The sequence below is a fragment of the Formica exsecta genome, unplaced genomic scaffold (assembly GCF_003651465.1).
Source record: "Formica exsecta isolate Colony F162 unplaced genomic scaffold, ASM365146v1 scaffold79, whole genome shotgun sequence".
NCBI lineage: Eukaryota > Metazoa > Arthropoda > Insecta > Hymenoptera > Formicidae > Formica > Formica exsecta.
The window spans coordinates 829,771-852,748 of record NW_021853558.1 but is presented as its reverse complement, the minus strand read 5'-3'; the positions used below and the strand labels follow the sequence as shown (position 1 = coordinate 852,748).

The 22,978-nt window shown below is 36.9% G+C and overlaps 3 protein-coding genes and 1 long non-coding RNA gene across 13 annotated transcripts in view; 3 read left to right on the top strand and 1 right to left on the bottom strand.

The window, feature by feature from the left end:
* Nucleotides 1-15,139, top strand: part of LOC115244062 (myc box-dependent-interacting protein 1) — a 32,416-nt gene extending 17,277 nt beyond the window's left edge. The window contains exons 2-9 of one of the 3 annotated variants that reach the window (XM_029821443.1): nt 7,302-7,437; nt 11,116-11,306; nt 11,693-11,965; nt 12,170-12,288; nt 12,528-12,571; nt 12,781-12,966; nt 13,633-13,775; nt 13,887-15,139. In XM_029821443.1, the coding sequence (XP_029677303.1) occupies nt 7,302-7,437; nt 11,116-11,306; nt 11,693-11,965; nt 12,170-12,288; nt 12,528-12,571; nt 12,781-12,966; nt 13,633-13,775; nt 13,887-13,967 (1,173 nt within the window). In that variant the 3' untranslated portion in view covers nt 13,968-15,139. Of the gene's footprint in view, nt 1-7,301; nt 7,438-11,115; nt 11,307-11,692; nt 11,966-12,169; nt 12,289-12,527; nt 12,572-12,780; nt 12,967-13,557; nt 13,776-13,886 lie in introns of all 3 variants that reach the window. The other 2 variants (XM_029821442.1, XM_029821444.1) reach the window with 2 other exon arrangements.
* A 155-nt stretch (nt 15,140-15,294) lies between these two features.
* Nucleotides 15,295-17,001, bottom strand: LOC115244067. The gene is made up of 2 exons (XR_003885318.1): nt 16,877-17,001; nt 15,295-16,743 (listed from the first exon to the last, which is right to left on the bottom strand). It is a non-coding gene; the product is annotated as an uncharacterized LOC115244067 (long non-coding RNA).
* Nucleotides 17,002-17,497: 496 nt separating this feature from the next.
* On the top strand, nt 17,498-19,229 carry LOC115244066. 3 transcript variants are annotated; one of them, XM_029821453.1, is made up of 3 exons: nt 17,498-17,835; nt 17,926-18,056; nt 18,848-18,915. In XM_029821453.1, exons 1-3 carry the CDS (start codon nt 17,528-17,530, stop codon nt 18,868-18,870), a joined length of 462 nt encoding a protein of 153 aa, XP_029677313.1. In that variant the 5' UTR covers nt 17,498-17,527; the 3' UTR covers nt 18,871-18,915. The 3 variants fall into 3 exon arrangements, 2 of the variants coding, with proteins under 2 accessions (XP_029677313.1, XP_029677312.1); XM_029821452.1 differs by lacking the exon at nt 18,848-18,915 and adding an exon at nt 18,423-18,513; XR_003885317.1 differs by lacking the exons at nt 17,498-17,835; nt 17,926-18,056 and adding an exon at nt 18,470-18,512 and having other exon boundaries at nt 18,848-19,229.
* Nucleotides 19,230-21,571: 2,342 nt separating this feature from the next.
* Nucleotides 21,572-22,978, top strand: part of LOC115244065 (guanine nucleotide-binding protein G(q) subunit alpha) — a 31,595-nt gene continuing 30,188 nt past the window's right edge. For 2 of the 6 annotated variants that reach the window (XM_029821446.1, XM_029821445.1), the window contains exon 1: nt 21,645-22,338. In XM_029821446.1, the coding sequence (XP_029677306.1) occupies nt 22,221-22,338 (118 nt within the window). In that variant the 5' untranslated portion in view covers nt 21,645-22,220. Of the gene's footprint in view, nt 22,339-22,978 lie in introns of all 6 variants that reach the window. The other 4 variants (XM_029821449.1, XM_029821451.1, XM_029821448.1 and 1 more) reach the window with 4 other exon arrangements.

Genomic DNA, 22,978 nt, shown 5'->3' with positions numbered 1-22,978 from the left:
TTTAGGAATATATAATTAATATATAAATTTATATTAAATATGAAAGAGAGGGGGAGAGGGTACTTTCTTGATAACGTAAGTTTAATAAATAGAATTGATGTTCGAAGGCAAAATAATTTTCTTTCTGCTTAAATTTAATTAATTTATGGCAGCGTCTCTACCTGGAATATCGCATGTTAAATTGAGAAGTTGCAACATTTTTCCCATCAATTATAGATTTCTCGTCAATCTTTCATAGGTGCGCACATTAACAGGTCTGATGCACGGCCAACAGTAATTGCAACTCGGGTTTCAGCATGTGCAACACAGTGTCATAAATTTAGAGAGCGGTCCAACCTCGCAAAATATCTTGTCAGAGAATTCCCGTTACAATAAATTACACAAATCCGTTATGATATCGACACATTGGATGTAACAAAATTTATTTGAAACTATGGGCGTCTCCGTTACTGATGCATATCGCGTATTTCAAAAGTGTGTCATCTATTTCTCCTTTACTGAAGAGATAAAAATTGAGTTTCCCGAGCAAATTTAAAATCAATTCTTTCTTATAAAAAATTTGACACATACATGAAATTTTGTATCGCCATATATATATATTTTTTTTTCATGTAAAATTAATTCTATTTGTTTCGGTTGATAATTTAAGTCATAAAACATAAAAAATGCCAAACAAGTCAGTAATCTGGTTACTAGGGCTCCCGGGTCCGTTCACTCTATACTCTCTTTCCATCGTTTCCTTCTTTTTTCTCCTCTCTCTCTCTCTCTATATCTTACTCTTTATCGAACTTGCAATAGCATTCTCTTGGTAGCAAGGAGATAGAAATGCATGGTACGTTAGATACAATAATGATTGCAAGGTTTACATGGTAGAATTAAATATCCGATTACTTCACGCAATCGTCTAATAGCGCGTTCTGCAGAATTTTAATTTGAGAGTTAGTTGCTACAGTTCACGTAATTTTAAAAGCAAAATTATTATGAAAAAATAACTATAATCGGTATATTTTTGCTAAAGAAAAATCAATTTTTTATTAATCATAAGATATTAGAACGTATTATCCTGTACACACGTATAAATGTACGTATAAATGTATAATATAATAGAGAATAGAGATATGAAAGAGACAGTTTTCTGTGACACTGAAGTTTACTTTAAAATATTTATTGCATATATCTCATTATGTATTAATGCACGAAATTATTTATACGTGTTTTAGCTTATAATATTGCGTTTATTTTAAGGTGGATAATGTTATATGACTTTCTCTTATAATACCCGGTATACATTAATATGTTATGCGTATTATGCGATATTCTGGGATGCACGTCGCAATGTACCGGTTGCAGCCGCCCCGCATAGACATATATCATATTTTTTTGCGCATCGTTTCTTTTTTTCTAACGGTGCGTGAAGTGCTCGTAAAATTCCCGTCTTGACCTAGAATATCAAGCTCATGTATCTGTCTAGCTAAATATAATTCGCGAAAAACGGTGATAACAAGATATGAAAGTGTAATTAGCTTCAACAACGATTTCATGGCGATGTAACAAATTGTAGCGCCACTCCGTTATTATGTTACAAGTCAGGATATAATAATCCCAAATGAAGAATTATAGTCTTTCTAACGAGTTACCGGTCCTGCGTTCTCTTAATGTCTCCACTCGTTGTTAGCTCGTCGTTCGTCGATTAGTAAGTTAATGACATAACTCTATAACGTGTTGCAATTAATATTTGAAGAGATAGACGTTGCAAATAAAATAAATCATTTTTTTTTTTTTATTAATATTTTTAACTTTTTTCCTTAATCATACGATGAATTATAATTTTAATATTTCATCCTTGAAAAAAGTCATACAAAAAGAATAAATTATATTAAATATACAATTAAAATTATCGTTTTGAATTAAGCTTTGTTTTATAAGAATATTATATGTACACGAATATTATTCATTATCATTATCATTACTTTATCATTTAAGTACGAAAGTGTTGTATTCAAGTACAAATAGTTTTTTAGCATTTAACATGATCGGGAGGGGATTTAAACCATGGGTCGCGTATGCATGTACGGGTACGAATTACCGTTCGCCGATGGACGCCGGATTGGCCGTTCTTGGCGAACGGCGAGCCGACTGCCCGAGAGGTTGATGTCCGAACCCCGCGCCAACATTCCGATTCCTCTCGTTCCTTCCTGGTGGTCTCCGCGACTGGTTCCGCGCTCGCCTCGACCAAGAAGCACCGGGCGAGAACGAGAAAAAGGCCCCTTCTTCCGTTCGCTCGTCGCGTCGCCACCGTGGAAAAGTTTCGTCACTTTCGTTAACGGGTTACTATCCTCGCCTGTCCTCTTTTAGGTATATACGCCGGGTTATTTTACATACAACAGTATCATTTTCCATAAATATTTTATCGCGTTAAATGTGTTAATGAGGGGTCGCTCGAGAAACATAATATGATACAAATTTTTAATTATAATTAATTTGCATTTAATTAGCAATCTATGTCGGAGAGAGATTATGTACATATCACATTTATAAAAAAAAAAATTTGTTTTATAGAAAATGTAAACAATGCTCTTATATAGCATCATAAGAAAGATGAGCTTATGTAATTTTCACAACTATCGTGCGCTACACTTGTTATTTTTTCTATATCTCACCCGCGGTGTCTCTACGACAATGCTTCTCCCGGAGCACAATGTGAACCGGCAAGTGGCGAAACGGGGCCATAGGATGGCACAATAATAGCGATGCAACGGCACATTCGCGTCATCTGCTCAGCTATTAATAAATCCAAGAGAGGACCATCTATTTCGGAAACGATACGTCCGGGTCTGTGTTCGGATTTGAAGATTTAATGTTATTAAAAATATAATATCTCGAATAATCTCAAATACAAATTTCTTATTAATTTTAATGTCCTATGAAATAATGTTAAACTTGGCGAAAAGAAAAAAGAATATTAATCTTTAAAAATCATTTTATACAAGATAAATGTGTACATACTTCAAGACTTACAGAATCTTTTTCTTGATGCTATCTATATATGTCATCTATACCAATTACTATTATTATCAATTAATACTATTACTATTTGTGTACATGAAAATCAGCAGCACGCGAGTGTATCAGTAGCCGGACAACTGTAATTGGTCACGTTTCAATGCTCGATCATTACGAGTAGTCACATTTCCAACTGCCCATAGATATAAAAGGGAACTAAAAACAATTCATTAATTTATTTCAATGCTTCGTCACGTCGTTCTTGAGCATCTAGAAAATCGGATCGAGACAAGAATAGAAATTTGCACTGGAAAGACGACTCGGAATTTTAAATAAATTCCCTCCATGCTTGCGCTCGACGTAAGAGCTAAACGTCATGATGAGGAATCTTCCGTATTCCCGTTAGCCGCGTTATCTATAGCACGGGAGAAAGTTTTCTTATTTATATAGAAAACGCCGGAAGCAGCGAGTAATTGGTTGTCGACAGTAATGTCTCGAAAAAAAAAGTTACGAAAGTCACGACGCGATCAGGCGCTGACAGTTATTTCCGATCGGGCAAAGTCGTTAAAATCGGTAGGAATTTTATAACGTTTGTAGAATGCGTGGTATTTATTAAACTTGTAAAGTTTAATTCCACAAAGAATTTGTGTAAAATGTTACGATATTTATAGAATCTGTGAAGAATTCGTGAAATTTATGAGAATTTTACAAAATCAGTTATTTATTTATTTATTTTTTACAAAAGTTGCGCGATTTAAAGATTTCTAGTATCATCTCGATATTTGATGCGCTTATAATTGCAAGTATTGCAATGTGGATGTTGCAAGTCGTGCGCGCGTTGTATGGGATGATATATGCAAGTCGGCTTCGCGTGTAAACGAGTTCAGTCTTCGTTCTCACCTGTTACAAGGTATCGAATGGAGACTACGTTAACCGAATAACGGTATGAAGGCATTACGGAATCGTGACAAAAATCGTGTCTCGCACCGTATAAGATAGTAAAAAAAAAAAAGTCAACAGTCGTGCAGTAGGTCGGGTCGATGATGCGAGGCTTAACATCTATCCATATCTACTAATCAAGGTTGTATATATATTTTTTAGTCCCGGTGTATAAAATTTAATACTGCCGTAACCGATTTTTTTCTCCTTAAGACATATAATTTCTTATTAAATTTACGATTAACAAACATATGTTGATTATAGCGCAAAAAAGGATTATGCTCATGCTTTCTGTACGAGTTTTAGGCGCTTTTCTGTAAAACAAATATTACGCGAAGCATCACGATGCCTAACGGTATAACAGATATACCGTATAACGAATATATATATTAGCATATATTGAGCTGGTGCAGCTTACGGGGCGAAATTTTTCTCGGCATCACCATGACTCTAATAATACTATTTTTGATACTCAGCTTCATACTAATACGCACTCGTCCGAGAAATTATCTTGCGATAAAAGTGCATTTTGTATGATGAGTCATGTAAGATTAAATATATCGAAAACACAATCTATCTTTAATATACTTTAATCTATTTTTTCTGAATATATGGCGTATATACGAAATATATATACAGAGAGGGTCACCTGATATTATCAGCTTGATTTACGTCAATATTAATACGTAAATCAAGATGATAATATCAGGTGACCCACCCTGTATATTCGAATAGTGCGAGTACACGCAAAGTAAAACCCAAAATTTTCTCGTTGCTATCTTTCAATTCGACAAAGCGAGACAAAAATTGCATCAACATAGAATACCTTTAAGATTGCACCGAGATAATTATATACGACAGACACATATAGAAAATGATATTGACTCGAAAGTTAAGAGGATTAATCTCGCTTTCAGATATCTTGTAAGCCTGCGTTGCGATTCGGCTTATATTAAAACTGCAACTTGATATATATCACGTATATCTCAACAAATTGCGCACAGTTGTAATAAAACGATCTAATAATGTTGCGTTATATATTGTTAAAAAAAAATTATTTTTAATGCTCTGTTATATATGCCAAGCCATTTTCTACTTTAAGTTTTACATTTTATGCTTCCGCAATTAACATTTCTTCATAAACGATTGTTCTGTCGGAATAAAGCATATAGAGAGACGTGGTAAATAACATCGTTGCGCGGATCAACCGTTCCTAATAACGCCATAGAAACGATTGAAAGAATTAATTTAAACGTTTGTGCCTCTGATAACAGGCGAAACGCCGGACGCGGGCAGCACATATGCGTTTTATTAGCTACTCTCTTTGCTGAATAAACGTAATTAAATGTGGAGATATCTCATAATTACTACTGTCAGCTGCTATTACAGCTGCGGTGTCTCATTTCTGATATACATTAATATCTTTTTACTATTGACGTCATACTAAAATGTCAAGCATCGATAGATATCACTGGATTCATAAAGACTTAGATATATGAGAGATACATACATTTAACACATATATATCCATTTCTTTGTGTACCGGTTTCAAAGTTCATTATGAATTATGATGAATTTTTATCTACAAGTCAAATAAATAAATCGAAAACAATATCATTTTTTCATGTCTAATGTCATTTCGATAATCTAAGTTATAACATTATTTTTCAGAATTAATCTCGTTCATAAAGATTTAACATAAATCAAATGCTAAACCCCGAGAGTTATAAAATTAATCATTTCTCTCACATTACTAATTTCATTGATCATTCCAAATGTAGATTTATTCAATGCATGTTGTATACCGTTAATTATCTCTATGAATTACAAACTTTCAATTTGCGGTATGCAAGTATGGTTTAAGGTCAGTTGTTAGGGGGAAAATAAAAAAAAAAGACGAAATAATTTGTTTTGAACATTTGTCATTCTATCTTCTAATAAGATTTGAACGGTGTGTAGCCGATATGAGATTAAATCACGGAAAACTGGAGAACGGAAATTGAATGGTATATCATGATACGCGTGCGCGCGATATCCTTGTTTCCCGGGACGGGACGAAGAGCATGTCTGCAGAAGGTCGGCGCACCTCTTACCTTCGCGGATGGATCACTGGCTCTCCGCGAATAGGTAGAGTTAGCGATAGAGGTGGTTATGCAATGCCTCGTGATTTTCATCGCAAACGTTCCAGCCTTTGATTTCTGACACAGTCTAAGAAAGATGCCGGCAGCATTTTTCCTAGCGTTCGACTCTCTAACCCTTGAAATATCAAGCTACATTTATCATATAAAATATAAAGAATACTTCAAATACGTTTTATTTTAATACAAAGTAAAAAGATTTTTTAATCCAATCTTTGTGCATCTTGATTTGCTTGAAATACGTTACTTGTTATTATTTTCAAAAAATAATACTTTATGACTTTTTTCGTAAAAAAGACGATAATGTAAAATTGTTATGAAATATTTTTTACTCGAACAATAGAAAAATAAAACTAGATTTTATTTTAAATACGTACATTTGCTTTTCTTGAATATACCACATTTTTAATAAATACCAAAACGATTTGATCCAAAATTTAAAAAGTAATGGAATTCCCGTAAGTTTCCTAATCGTGTGGTTCTTTTATATAATCTCCCGGAAAAGCGAGTTTTTTTCCGACATTGAAGATCGAACAGGTGCTAGGGGCTAAATGAAAATCGAACTGGAGGAATGGCATTCCCAGCGTGAAATTTCTCCGCGGTCGATAGCTATTGTTACATCATCTGCATCCTTTCACAACGCGTCGCGCCTTATTGCCGATAACAATGGTAGTGGGGTACTAAGGTTCTAATAGATTTCTTTATTAAATTGGCTGTGAGAAGCCAGGAAAGTAACGCGGACATAAATCAGTTTTATGCATTCGATAAAATGACAATTTTACTTGTTATTGTTTTTATATGTAAGTTTACCATTACTCTTTATTTTATGGTACAATTTATTTATTATCTAGTAAGTTATATAAATAAATCTATAAAATGTGCATCAAATAGTTTATTATATAGAATAATTTGCTTGATTTTATAACGTAAATATTTTAATGTTAAAATATATATAAAACATTTGTGAGATAATATTAATTAAAATGTTAGAATAACAGGTAAGATCATATAAGAAAGATTATATCGCGGGTCTTCCGTACAGTGATAATCTCATTTACGACATTCATACGTTTAGCCGCATTACTATATTCAACCACAGATATATGAAATATACATGATGTTCGATAATGGTGAATAATAATAGCGAATAATTATTAAAATTTTATAAACTTTAATATGATGTACAACTAATGGAAGATTTGTATTTTTTTCTTGTTACAGTTTCTTCAAAATCTAGGCAAGGTCGATCGAACGGCAGATGATATATTCGACGAGCATCTGCAGAACTTCACGAGGCAGCAGAACTCCGCCAACAAACTACAAAAGGAGTTTAACAATTACATCAGATGTGTTCGAGGTAAGTCGTCACGCACGGAACGAAATTTTCCAACTCGTCCTTTCTTTAAACATCGGTCGCTATTTATTATATATATAGGCGCACTAATACTCTATATCATATTATGCGCATAAGTGCAAGTAAGGGAAATATTGGGCTTATATCAATAAATGGATTTGATGATCTTTAATTTTTCGCTAAAGAGATTTTCTTTATTTAGTTTTGAATATGGCGATCATTACGGTCGTATTTGCCGATGGGATTAAATATCTTAACCTTTGAATAATCAGTGTTTTATTATTTATTCAACTTATAGCACATATGAAATATTGATGCGGCATTAAAACTTTACATAAGCGCTAATTTAGCACTAATTATGGAGATTAAACTATCGTAAAAAATTCAAATTGCTTAGTTATAAATTATACAAGCGATTCTATTCATTCTAGCACAAGGAGCTATCAATATCTTGAATATAACTTTTATAATTTAATATGCGAAACGCTCGGAAATTAGGACAGAAGTTTCGTTTTTAAATAAATTTTTCGATAAATTACATTTATTTTATCTCGGTTTATTAAATTTAATTGGCATATAAACATATATATATATATATCGGCCCTACTTTCAAAATTAAAATTTACATAAAAAAAGTATTAATATATATTTTTCGTGAATTTTCGAAATATATCCACGACAGGATCGATCTATAGAGTATCTATAGAGTCAACGTGCTTGAATTAACAGACTTCCGGAAACGCGAAAGTAAAAAAAAAAATTGTTTAGACAATCTTGCGTTACCATGACCCGTTTGTTAAACTCTCGTGGAGGCTGAATTATATGACGTGTAACCTGACAATTTGTCTTCGTGTTTTTTGCGGATTGCAGAGATTATGCATATTTATCGATACGCGCGCTTAGCTCAACATTCATTTATACGTGTATATCTCATATTCATTGCATCTTCCTTTTTCTTTATATTATGATAGAAAAATTATATTAATTTATACACGTTAATATTTACACCATGCAGGAACATAATAAAAAAAAATTTAAATTACGTTTCGAATTGCAAAGAAAATTATATAGTATAATTATAAATAAATCTGTTATATGATAAATGCCAAAGAAATGTTACATGGTCAGTCGGGAAAATCATTTTCTTTGTCCGCCGACACTTCTCGCGGATGAATGACGGACGGATGAATAACGAGCAGACATTGAATAACGACCGGCGATTCTGCACAGATTCACCGGCATCAATTACCATCGGGAGGAACTGACGTAATATTTTAATCGCGCGTGTATATTCGGTAATGCACCAATAGGTACATCGCACACAACACACAAAACGACGACCTTTGTGTGAGAGTCGGCAGGAAGAAATTACTCTCTGCGTGTAATTCGCGGCAATCTTACACGCCAACATTCGGCGTGCCCGAAATATTAAACAACACGACCTTGCCGAGATAATATATCTTAGATAAGATAGTGATACACATACGTGGGACATGCGCGAGTATATACCGCCAGCTGAATAATTGATATGCTACAGAAGCAATTGATAAAACCAATTTCGTGACTTTTCCAATAATGTGGATGATAACATATTAATTATTTTGTATACCCCCCACATTCTTCTGTAATATATGTATGTATATGTTATATATATGTCAATCTTTTTCAATGTCCAGATTTTAATGGAAAGTTGATTATTCTTGCCCATCCTCCGTATTTATAACAATGTAGTATTGTACTTTATAATGTAAATAATTAACAACAATATATAATCCCTATATATTATAGTATATTATTGTAATAGAAATATATATATATTGTAATATCAATACTATTTGTGTTAACATAATATAAATTTGTTATTAATTCATGTAACAGAAAATTATACATATATAGGCGTTGATGCCCGCATGCAACAATCTTGGGCAATGAGTTTTCACATCTCTATGAGACATTTAACTGTTTCTCAGATCTAATGGGATTATGCATAATACTTTAAAAGCAAAGGCTCGACGATGCACTCGGGATTTCTTTCTCTCTCACTTTAATAGCTAGTCTCGACACGAGACCGACAAACACGCGCGAAATCAATAGTGGAATGTCATTCGATCTTTAATCCTTCCCACTCGAGCTAGTCGCGAACAATTTCTATACTTGACTGGACTAACAACATCGGTATTTGCACACTTGTAAAACTTCCGCTTTTCAGCTACAGAAAAAGCGAAGAGTATTTCTCCGACACGGCTAACTGCGAATTTTACAAATACCGACGATAAAATTGAAAATCAGGAGTGTACAGAAAAAAAGCATGCGAAATTTGAAGATGCCCACTCCTGTTAAGCAAACGTTGCGATGCGCGACTTTCTGGAAGGAAGTGTTAATTTCGGAGCACGCGGAATCCGCGTCAATAGCTAGCTTTCTTTTTATCGCTCGACAGACGGGACGCAACGCGCATAAATACCCGCATGCAGAAGTCGATTGTAAAACCTGTCGATAAATAAGCAGCGAGTTTCGCCGGCGACAAAGTCGCCATAAAGTCGCGGTAACGTTAACGGGAAAATATGATGAAAATATGTTCAACGTGTTACATGTAAAATCGTCGACGATTCATCGTCGCAATTTACATCATTACGCACTCCACAAGTCCAAGTTCCAAGTAGATGAACTAAGAAAAAAATTAACGAGTACGCGCACAACTCGTTGGCTGCAAATTGAAGTATCTAAAAAATAATCACATTAGAAATTGCGGTAGTCGCTTGCCGTAATTTGCACTAACGATGAATTGCCCATTAGCGCTCATGAACGATGTTACCTTCAATTTTATGCACAATATAGCGTTAATGAAAATTGATTTATAATATAATTTTATTTTGAGATTGTCATTGATATTATTTAATTATTTTAATCGATAAATATGATTATTTTATACAATGGAAATTTTTTAGAAATACCTGTAACTTTTACATTTATATTTTCTTAGAATCACTGGAAGTTGACATTTTTTTCCGTAAAAGATATCTTGATTTATTTTATTAAAATAAAGAGGATTAAATGTGTAATATAATACATATTGGTTATATATCTAGTTTCAATTACGATAAATTAAAAATGCTAATCAAATACATATATCTATACAAAAAGTAAACAAAAAGAATCTTTCGATGAAAGAGAAATGTTATAGTATTCAAATTAAATGATACGTCGACTTACATGTAGAGACTCTGATTTTAATTTGTTTCGTTGTTATTCAAATTAAATACCCGTCAGCACAAAATTCAACGCGAATGATAGTCACTTTGCAACTTTTGTGTAGCGCAAGCCAAAGCGAGGAATTTGTTAATAGCCGCCTTATCGCTGCAGGTGAATGTACTAGGAGAGGTTTAGATGTAGGTCAGGAAAGTAGTCACCCGCGTCGCGTATATTCCTGAAGTAAAAAGACATGTGCCACCTGATGGAAAATCGGCGTGAAAAAGTTTCTCCACGGCTTGCAAAACAGCTATCTATGTCTCTTTTAATGACCGCGTTACGTGACGTCTTTGAGTTTGAAAGTTTTCTCTATTAAAAATTAGCCTCGCTATGCGCGAGAGTTTCATGCATTAATAGCAACGATTGAAAAAGCATTAATGAAAAAAGCAGACGAAGCAAACAAAAGTGAACCGATGCGTGTGTTTCATTTCTTAGCGGTGCAAGCTGCCTCGAAGACACTTATGGACTCGTTGAATGAAATTTACGAGAGCCAGTGGACTGGACACGACCTGTTGTACGTGCAGGCACAAAATCTTGACATGCTATGGCAAGATTTCACTCACAAGCTCGCGGACCAAGTTCTTGTACCACTCAACACATATCAGAGCCAATTCCCGGAGATGAGGGTACGTGCAGTTTTGCGATAATTGTGAACGATTTCTTTATCGATGATGCTCTATTATTGCAAAACTTTCCACGAAAAATAGATATATAAACTCGATAATTTATATAATAAAACTAAATTAATATATAAATTATAATATCTTTTATTTTAATTTAATTTTCTTTTACATATATTTATTAGATAATAAAACTTTTGTCTTTTATATAATCGTCAATTCTAATAAATTATATTTTATTACTTGTTCTTATAATGAATAAAAAATGATGCTGGAAAATTATAAAGACATTAAAGTTAAGTTAAAAATACAAATTAAGCATTTTTTTTTTTTCCATCATACAATAATTATGATAATATGCCTTACGTTTCGAAGTTTTTATTTGTTTCTAGAAAAAGATCGACAAGCGTGGTCGTAAGTTGGTAGATTACGACAGTCAAAGACACAACTTCCAATCCCTGCAGTGTAATCCAAAGAAAAGGGACGAACTCAAAGTGTCCCGAGGGAAGGAACTGTTAGAAGAGGCAAAACGTACATACGAGCAGCTGAATTCCGAGCTGCACGATGAACTGCCGGCGTTATACGACTCGCGCGTTCTTTTCCTCGTCACTAATCTGCAGACGCTTTTTGCCGCGGAGCAAGTGTTTCACACTGAAAGTTCTAAGGTATCTAATTCATACGAGTTACTCGAAAAAAGGATGAATTAATGTAATAGAATCGGATTCGATATAATAGAGTTTTATATCTCATCTTTTGCATAGAGTTTACTTGACGAAAATTTGACTTAACTTTTTTATGTCGGGAAACGTATATAAAAAACTGCAGTGTGGCGTCATTATATATTTTCCTATTTCTATTTATATTTCTAGGTATATTCGGAATTAGAAGCGATCGTCGATAAATTGGCTAATGAAAGTCAGCGAGGATCTTACACACTTAAGAAGAACACGGAACCGCAATCGCCGAAATCGCCAAACGCGAACTCGTCGTAAGTGTGTGTGAATTCTATAAAATTAAATTTAATTAATTTGAATATAATAATAATTATATATAAAGATATTAATTACAAAAGAATAATGAAAGATTGTATAAAATATAATTTGAATCCAAATTGTATAAAACGCGATATACAAAATGTAACGTCGCAAAAATGACCGTACAAAATATAATATTGAATGAAAATGTATTACCGAGACATAATAGTTACATAATACTGATTTATTTCAGCCTGATAATCAACACGAAACCAGCGCAGAACAATATCTCAGAAGGTAATTTTATCATATTTTTGTTCAAGTTTGATTTGTACTTTTGCGCGTATACTAATTATATACATGTTGCACTAATTACGCATGTCTTGTAACGTTCTCGCTACGCGTAGAACAAGAACAGGACTTAGAACATTCCCGATGGCTTTGTTGTGGCCATGTTGTGGCTGGCCATCCAGTTTTTTGAGTGCGCTTTCTCTCGCGTGTTTCAGCTTTGAATGATACCGTGCCCGCTGCCAGAGATACGTCGCCGACCACCCAGATAAATGGCAACGCTAACAGCAATGCTAATAGCAACGCTAACAGCAATGATAATTCTCTCAATAACCAGGATGCGTCGCCGCAGAACGCAGTTGCGCCTTCCAAACAGGTCGAGGAGCTATACGATATTCCAGCTGGTAAGTCGCTCGCATAACTTCTTGTGAATGTGCTTTTTCCTCTAACATTGTCCGAACTCGCATATATAAGATGATGTTGAGACTGATCAATTTTGTGTACGTACTTTCTCAACAGTTTGAATCGGATTTTTTCTCTTATAGTTTTTTTGGTGTTTTTAGTATTAAATTTCTTTGCAATCAAGTAACAAATAAAAATCTTGTTAAAATAAAGATAAAATGAAATAATTGAGTTACATTTTACACAAATAAATTAATGCACGATATATTTTAATTGTTGATTGATTTGTTTTTGCAAAATTGAGGTCAACATATATTGTTTCGAATTTCCAAATATATATATGCGTATATATGTAATACATGGCACAATTAATTGAATGTTATTAAATTTGCAGCATCGAATTATTATTAATGTAGTATTAGTATGCTATCTCTGCCCCTTTGTGCATGGTCTTGCCGAAACAAGATCGTAATGAATTTGACTTAGTTGTGGTATTAAACGTTAATGTATACGATAAAAATATGAAATATGAAATTTCGCACATACATTTGGTATCACATATAATCAAAATTTCCATGCGGCTAAAATCACAGGCAGGTCCATGACTAACGGGGCGGACTCGATCAATCTAGAGGCGGAATATGAAAATGCTACCAATTTATCTGTAGGGGCGACTACCGACAATCTACCGCCGGGCGTTTTGTACAGGGTTAAAGCCACTTACAAATATACTCAAGAGGACGTGGACGAGCTGTCATTTGACGTCGGCGAAATCATTCGCGTCGTGGAATATGATGATCCCGAGGAACAGGTTTGTAATCCTTTTAGTAACTTTATGAGAATTGAACTGTATACTACAAAATATTTAGATGTGTACGCGTTAAGCTTCTTCTCACGATCTTCTTGCATTTGTTTGTTGTAGGAAGAAGGATGGTTAATGGGTATCAAGGAAGGCACCAACGAGAAGGGTATGTTCCCAGCGAATTTCACGAAACCGCTGTGAGGGCTGTAGTCGTTTCGCCATTCACACTCCAATGCTCATCAGAGACAGCGTATTTTACTTTAAGGTAGTAGAAAAAGTCACGTAATTAAATGGGAAATACATATATGAGTTTCGTGCGGTCATTCGAATATTACGCACGACGACGTATATAAGTAAAAGCGAATTGAAAAGAGTCAGACGACGGGCTGCAGGAGGCGTAAGGGGGAGGGGGCGGAGAATTCGATAAGATAGTTATGCTGGACGGTACTGCGGAGAAAATCAATCACCCCAAAGTGCCTTAACCCAGCCACTGTCTGTGCCAACATTCACTCTTATTCGTCAAAAATATGGGATTAAATCTCTCATATCAAATGTACGAATACACATTTCGAAATAATAATCAAATGAGATATTTAAGTGACTAATATATTATAACACACACGTACACATACACACATACACAACGATATTCATTATTATAATATAAAACGCGAAAGGTATATATTAAATTAATATTATTTTATGAAATTGTACATAGATCTATATTACTTAAGAGTATTTTACGAAATAACTTTGTGGCCACTGAAAAGGATCACTAAGAGATATATATCTTAAAGTTTAAGAGCACTCGCGATGTGTGAGAAGCCCCTTCTTATTCAACAGGAGGTAAGCCGTAAAATCTTCAAGGTCCAATTATCTATCTGCATTCGTAAAGTAAGATTCTACATTATTTATTCGCCTACAGTTCAAGATTCTAGCAATAGATCCCATTAAACTTTCGCCAAATGCCAAATTTTTCAACGACGTAATAATAGATATCAATGAAGTGATACGTAAAAGAAAGATGAATATTACGATGTATAAATGAAATGAGTATAGTTTTTGAGTATTTATGATTGTTTTTTCTGTCTCTTTTTGGAGCATAAATTTTTCAAAGGAATCTACAAGTTTTATTCACTTGTATCCGCAATCTTATACATATGTATGTAGAGAATGGGGTAGCGACAAAAAAGCGTTTATTATTATATTATTATTACTATTGTTATTATTATTATTGCTATAATTATTATCGCTCCCGTATCTATTCATGTTGTCAAGATAGAAAACAAATACGTAACGAACCGAAACTTTTGTAGACTCGATCAATACTCGTTAGATCTGCCGAAAATAAACTTGTATTCACATCTTGTGTAATAAATAGTGTTGTAATAATATATATATATATATATATATAAACTTTCCTATATTCTCCGCGCGTTCTATAGCATAATAAAATAAACAGACACACGATATATCAAGTAGAAGCTGAAATTAATATTAATAATATATATATATATATATATATATATATATATATATATATATATATATATATATATATGCTTACAAAGTAGCGTTAAGAAAGAATATTAATTTCAGCTTCTACTTGATATATCGTGTGTCTGTTTATTTTATTATGCTATAGAACGCGCGGAGAATATAGGAAAGTTGGATTGTTCCTTTTGTAAGAAAGGCCACTTTCGAGGATTGATCCATTGTCACACTAATAATTAATTTAATAGAAACTATTAATAAGATTTCATGGTTTATCGAGTTTTCCCACATGGTAAAAAATTAAGTTAAAAAATATCATGAGATTCAAGAGAAAAAATCTATATATACGGAATTTTTATTCGAAAAAGATCTTGAATGGATTATTTATTCTTTGAACTTGCAATTTAATTATATGTGCAATATTAATTATGTGATTATACAGTCAAAGTGTTTATACCAAGTGGGAGATGTGCATTTAAATATTAAGAACGTATGTAAAAAAAACAAAAATAATTCTCTTACTAATTATCCGTCGGAAATTTTTGATAAAATATATACAAATACCTAATATAATCCAAAGGTTTAATATAAAATATCAAACACGAAAGTTTTGGAGCCATACACATAGGTATACATTTTTTATGCATGTATTAATATAACATGTAATAAATTCTGTTATATTGTGTTAATATGCAGATGGTAAGACTTTTATGCGCTCATAATGTAATCTGTATCGAAAGTTTGCCAAAAAGATCGCGGTAAAAGTCGCAGATTTAATGTAGCAGTGGAGCAACCGCCAACCGATCGTTATGTCATTTGTCATTTTTACGTCTTGTTGTTTTACTTCATGGAAACACAGTCAGTCGTATCTTTATAACCTTAATACACAGATATAATTATATAATATATAACTACTGGTTTGTAATATATATATACAGCGCGTGAACGTTCAGAACGTGATTTTTTAGCCCATAATAAATATATCGTTCCTAAGAATCCATCGATCAACATCCCGAGAGATTTTGAAAAAAATACGACCAACAAGTAAAAACACGCATGCGATGTCGTGTCAACCTTTAGACTGCATCTTTCTAGATCGCAGAACAGCCGTGTTATATTGACGATGTAAATCTACTTATTGTTAGAGAGATATGGCTGATGAGGCGATAAGTGAGCGATTCCAAATCTGATTTTTTTAACACATTACACACAACTCGTTAATTTTTTTATTACATTAGTAGAGTCATAATGCTTATTCTAGAGATAAGCTCAAGTAAGACATATGAAATATGTCGCAATCTCGCGAACAAAATTTTCACTCGAGATGGAGCGAGCCGTGCATTCATAGATACTCTTCTTTACATTCTGCGCCACACATTACATCAGATGAGGAAAAAGCTTCGCAAGTATATTCACCCCTTCTAACCGAGACGCATTCACATCTGGTGGCTCAAGAAAAACTTACATCTGCTTGCTGTATTTGCTGCGAACAGTGCAACGGATCAAAATCATCAAGGCGTTTAGTGGCTATTAATTATAAGGCATTTAATTTATACATTACATTCGGCGTTATAAAATAGCATTAAGATGTAATCCTACAATTTTTACAAACGTACCTTTTAAGCAGAAATCGGACGGTAAATTGCGACAATTACAGGAAACTCTGCAGGCTAATTTGATAAAGACGCAAGTGGAGGAGGCTGTGATGGACGATAAGCAGGTGACCTTGATGCAGCATCTGAGCTTAATCAGTAATGTATTCGAAGCCGCTGTTCAATATATGCAATCCTTACAAGTATCGTACCTCGCTGCGAAAAGAGTGTTTGATATGAGTCACGCCTTGCTCGCATGTCATCCTTCTTCAAGTGCAAACTACGCAGACAACGATTTCGTATCGTATCACGGACAGGTAACTTTAAGCGCGCTTAAAATTTTATACATTTTCATATTTCGAAGTTATGACAATTAACATTGTTCTGTAGGTATTAAGTATAAAGAAAGAAAAAGGGAAAAAATATGTTTTTTATCTTAATTTTCAATTATTCGAACTAAATTTTAATAATGGTTGGAAAATTATTTTATCATGTTCCACTTTTAATAAGATTTTAAAAATTTGGCTTATATCCACTTTCGAAATAAAAACGGCTTGTGTGTATCTAAAGTTTAAAATATTAGCTTTTCCATTTTTAAACACAGAATGCTATTGATTATTTCAATTTAATTTAAATTTCTCTTTGGATTGTATAATATAAATAAGTTTCCCCACCATGATTCCTTCAATCGTCATACAGATCGAGATCGAGAAAGAAAAGAGTATGTCGAATTTGCGAGAGTTGATGGAATATTGTTCCAAAAACATTATTTTCCCTAAAGATATGTGCGCGCTATTGGACGATCACCGGGATAGAAGGAAAGATTTCTTTCTCGCATCCGCGAATTTTAAAAATTTACTGGAAAATTCGAGACTGTCTGTGTCGCAGATGGAGAAGCTGCAACGGCAGCATGATAAAATATTGAAGGATTTCCAACAAATCAGATTGCTCTTAGATAAGGAATTACCAAAGATCATTAACTTGTATTTATCCTATTTTGAATTATTCGAAACTATACATAATTAGATATAAATTAAAATATTAAAAAAGCTTCAATTAACGTTAAAATACAGGCGATTGGAAGCTCTTCAAAAATTCTTCCACAAGATCGCGGAATTATTTAATGACGTGAACTATAACATGCATGCTGCGAATTTGCTTGAATTAATTTCAATGAATTTGTGCCAAATTGATCTAGACACAGGTAACGATATTTAAAATATACATATATATATCTGTTAAATCGACCATTTTATATATAATATATAAGAAGAGAAAGTTGATATACATATGCAATTTAAAATGTTCAAACAGAAGAAAGGAAGATAAAACTTTTAGATTTATATAAAATTGCTTATATATTTTTGTGATTTTTTTATCGTAATGAATATATATAGAGTGCAAATAAGTTTTTTTCTATTTTCTTTTGTACATTATATTTTTCAATAATTTAATAATGCTTTTTCTATGCATTTTCTAATTTGTTCTATCTTTTTTGTAATGTTGACATTTAACTATATGCCATTAATTACCATTTTACTTTTAACCAAAGTTTATGTCATTTATCTAGGAAAAGTCATACTTCACGAACAAGAAACAAATAAAGAAATATGCCAAAAATGTAAAGTGAATCGCGTGGATAAAAAATAACCATAAGAGAGTACGACATTTCTCAAATATATTTTAAAATTATTGATTAATTAAAGAATCGAATTAAGTCTCAGATATCTATCGGAATTATGGGCTTCATGAAGCCTCACATTCGAAACTTAATCCTCTCACCGAACAATAGTAATAGTTTTGTGTTTTCTTTAATACATGTGATTTCTTTAATACGTAAAAAAACGACACATGTAAATTTAAACGAAATATCGAAAAACAAGTTTGAAAATATCCAAATTTAATTTAGGTTTTTTATTGCGCATTTTTCTTCAGTATGACATTTAAATTAAATTTAAAGTTAACAAATTGTTCAATGTTAACAATATTTTCCAGCATCGCGATTCTTACGCATGTAACAAGAATTGGACGAAAATTTGGGACAGAACAACCAATGGGACGAGTAGCCGTATTAAGAATCTGGACAAAAATTCGATGTCAATTCGGTCGTGCGAAGAAAATAAAAAGTAAAGAAAAAAATACTGTCGCGAAAAAAGCTCATATTTATGCAAGGGATTGCATAAATCATGCACAGCAAGAGGATATATAGTATATAAGGTAAACAAAAATAGTAGCAGGAAAACAAAAGGATAGTGTGAAAAAAAAAAATTATAAAGCTCGAATCATATTAAAAAATCCTTACAAAGAAAACTAACTAATTATAAAAAAAAATCCGAGTATATAATGCGAAAATGGAAATATTCCATTCTCCGTTTACATTCGTACATATTACGAGGCATTTTGGCATTTCTAGCGAAGCGTGTATAGGCGCGCTATCCTCGCAAATTCCTTGGCGTCGGTAAGGTAGGGAACTCGGCGACGACAGCGCCGCGCCGTTACGTTCTCCGTGCCTCCTCCCCGGCGGGTGGCGGCCGCGCCTCCTCCTACTCGCCGATTTTAATCTCGTTAGCGGACACGTGCGCGCCCCCCCGCGCCCTACGGTGCTGGTGATACGCAGGCAGCCAGCCACGAGCGAACCGAGAGCTGGCCGTGTCGCCGGGGCTTCGCCAATCTGGTTTGGTCTAACAGGATTCTCGGCTCGCGCGACGCTTCATAAAAGCTGCGCGCCGGACGGGCGCGGCGCGTGTCGCAAGGAGGAGTTGCTCCGCTAGTGAGGTGTGGGCGCTCGTGCAGCAGCAGCAGCAGCAGCAGCAGCAGCCAACACCAGCGATATAGACAGAGAGAGAGAAAGAAAGTGTGTGTGATAAAGAGGGAGAGAGAGAGAAAAGATAGAGAAGACGAGAGGTATATCGCGCGCATAGCGGTAAACTCTCTCTCTCGCGACGATCCGACACGTCGTCGTCGTCGTCGTCGTTGTTGTCGTCGCCGTTGTCATCGTCATCGTTAACGTGACCGATCATCGTATGCCGCGTTCGTCTCGTGGTGTCCTCGTGTCAAGTTCTCGTGCGATTCGGTGCGTCGGAGCAGCAGCAGTATCGGCGACAGCTTTTCGCGTGTGCCACGGAACGAGCGCGACAGAAGAAGGAAAAGCGGGCTCGCGCGAGCGAGACAGAGGGAGCGAGCGAAACGGCGGGTGCGAGAGAGCGCGCGCGAGAGGGAGAGAGAAGGAGCGAGAGAGCAAGCGTAATCGAGGGGAAGAGAGAAGAGGGAGACGGAGCGCCGGTGGGTTACCACACCCAACACCGCGCGAGCCGGGAGCCGATCGCCGAACGTCGCCGAACGTCGCCGCTACGCCGCTCTCTCGGGAGCTCTCTCTAGCCGCGCCGTGCGTGTAGTACTACGCGGGTGAGAACGCGCGCCCATCCGGGACTCCGTCATCCGGACTGTGTCAGCGAGCGAGTGCGCCAGAGTATCCATCGCGCACCTCCGGGACACCTCCGCGGCAAGAAGAAACGACACACACGTACGACAACCAGAGAGCAAGTGTGCGTGAGAGGTGAAGAAGTGCGCGGCGACGAGCGCGACAGAAGAAGGAAAAGCGGGCTCGCGCGAGCGAGACAGAGGGAGCGAGCGAAACGGCGGGTGCGAGAGAGCGCGCGCGAGAGGGAGAGAGAAGGAGCGAGAGAGCAAGCGTAATCGAGGGGAAGAGAGAAGAGGGAGACGGAGCGCCGGTGGGTTACCACACCCAACACCGCGCGAGCCGGGAGCCGATCGCCGAACGTCGCCGAACGTCGCCGCTACGCCGCTCTCTCGGGAGCTCTCTCTAGCCGCGCCGTGCGTGTAGTACTACGCGGGTGAGAACGCGCGCCCATCCGGGACTCCGTCATCCGGACTGTGTCAGCGAGCGAGTGCGCCAGAGTATCCATCGCGCACCTCCGGGACACCTCCGCGGCAAGAAGAAACGACACACACGTACGACAACCAGAGAGCAAGTGTGCGTGAGAGGTGAAGAAGTGCGCGGCGAGAGAGAGAGAGAGACGAGAGGAAAGTGCGAGTGAGAACGAGACAAACGGACCTCGCCCTCCGCGGGGTAACGTTTGTCGAGATCGTCGCGGTTACAGGAGCGTTCGACAGACCGCGCCGTCGTGTCCGTGGGAAAGGTGAAACGTGCGCAGTGGTTTACATGTGTATTACGTACGTGTATGCGTGAGTAATCACGAGAGAGAGAGAGCGAGAGGAGCGCGAAGTATATAATATATACCGAGAGACATATACATACATATATACGCGGAGAGATCCGTGTAGCGTGCGCCTCGGCAAACTCGCACTCGGGACGAAACGTGCGTGCGCGTGAGTGCAAGCGGGACGAAAGGATACGAGGCGTGACGGGCGAAAGGGAGAGAGAGTGAGGGAAGAAGAAACAGTATATACGGAGCAGCAGTAGCACAGCACAGCGGAGCGACCGCGCGAACAAGCGGTAGAAGACGACAGACAGGCGGCGCGAGGGGCTCGTGTGCGTGCGCGTAGACGCGCGTTGATGCGTCGCTGGCGTCGTCGAGCCCCGCCAGGAGCAGCGGCGCTGCGTAGACGCCGCCGTCGTTGAGGGGGAAACACGGGTGCGTCGCCGGGGACGTTTCCCCGTCGTCGCCGTCGCCGTCGTCGTCGCCGTCGTCGTCGTGGTGACCGTCGTGCCGGTGATAGTACTGGTGTTGGTATAGGTGTTGCTGGTGATAGTGGTGGTGGTGGTGGTGGTGAATCGTCGGGAGTAAGTGAAACGCCGTCGTCGCCGTCGCCGTCGACGTGACCATCGTCATCGTCGTCGTCGCCGCCGTCGTCGTCGTCGTCGTCGTCGTCGGTGGTGGTGCAAGTGGTGCCGGTATCGTCGCCGGTGGTGTTGATAGTAGTAGTAGTAGTAATAGTAGTAGGAGGGAGCCGAGAGTGAGAGAGACACCGGTGGAACGAGAGAGAAGGAGAGAGAAAGAAGACGGGGACCACGAGGACGACGACGAGGCGTCATCGTCGTCGTCGTCGCCGCGGTGGCGAGATAATACCCGTCTCCCGTCAATCGGGACAATCGTCTACTTCAATTCGGACACGTTGATCGGCGGTATCGCGTTATCGAAGGAGAGAAAGAAACGGACAGACAGACGGATAGGAGCAGCAGCCGCAACGAAGGTCGCCGCCGGTCGGCGAGCAGCACTTGCTGTCACTGCGAATCGCTCTCCCTTCCTCCTCCCGGTACTCGCGCCTCCTCGTCGCACTTCTGCTCTTCCATCACCGTCTCCTCCTCCTCCTCCTCATCCTCCTGCTCCTCCTTCTTGGCCGGCACCACCTCCTCCGTCAAAGGAAGATTCCGCTGTCCTGAGCCATGGCGTGCTGCCTGTCGGAAGAGGCGAAGGAACAGAAACGCATCAACCAGGAGATCGAGCGGCAATTGCGGAGGGACAAGCGGGATGCCAGGCGGGAGCTCAAGCTGTTGCTACTCGGTAAGTTTCCCAAGGAGAGATATATATTTTGCGTTGGACGAGTCAGACGAAGCCGGTAGGGTGGCCGGCCTAGAGTGCCACTCTATATAAAAATCGCTTGTTTATCTGCTTCGTTACTTTTCGTTGCGAAAAGATAGAGACCCCGTAACTTGACACTAGTATATAGCCCGTATTTTTTATACTGTAGTAGTGTTATTCGAAAAATAATACGAAATAATAACTCGACGATGGTGCATCGAGATGCCTAACTTTTGTATCGTTGTTTGTCAGGGAAAGTAAGCGAGTAATTTGCCACTTGACTCATCTCCTCGCTGTCTATATGCGATATAAGCTGGAGCATTAGTCAGGAATATACGAAGCCGGTAAAAGCAAAGCGGCCAAGTTACTCGTTTACTTCTCGTGTCGAAGAAACTAATGAATAAATGCATGTTGCTTTTTTATAAAAGAAGAGTGCATACAAGTACATATCAAGCGTTAGAGTGGGATTTATATGAATCTGATAGAGAAATTAATAGCAAGTTACCTGCATACATTGTTCCTATCATAAAAGTAGAATATATATAAATCAACTTCTTCCTTTTTTTTACAGATAAATTAATTTTTTTTTAATCTTTCATAGAGAGAGGATATATATATATAT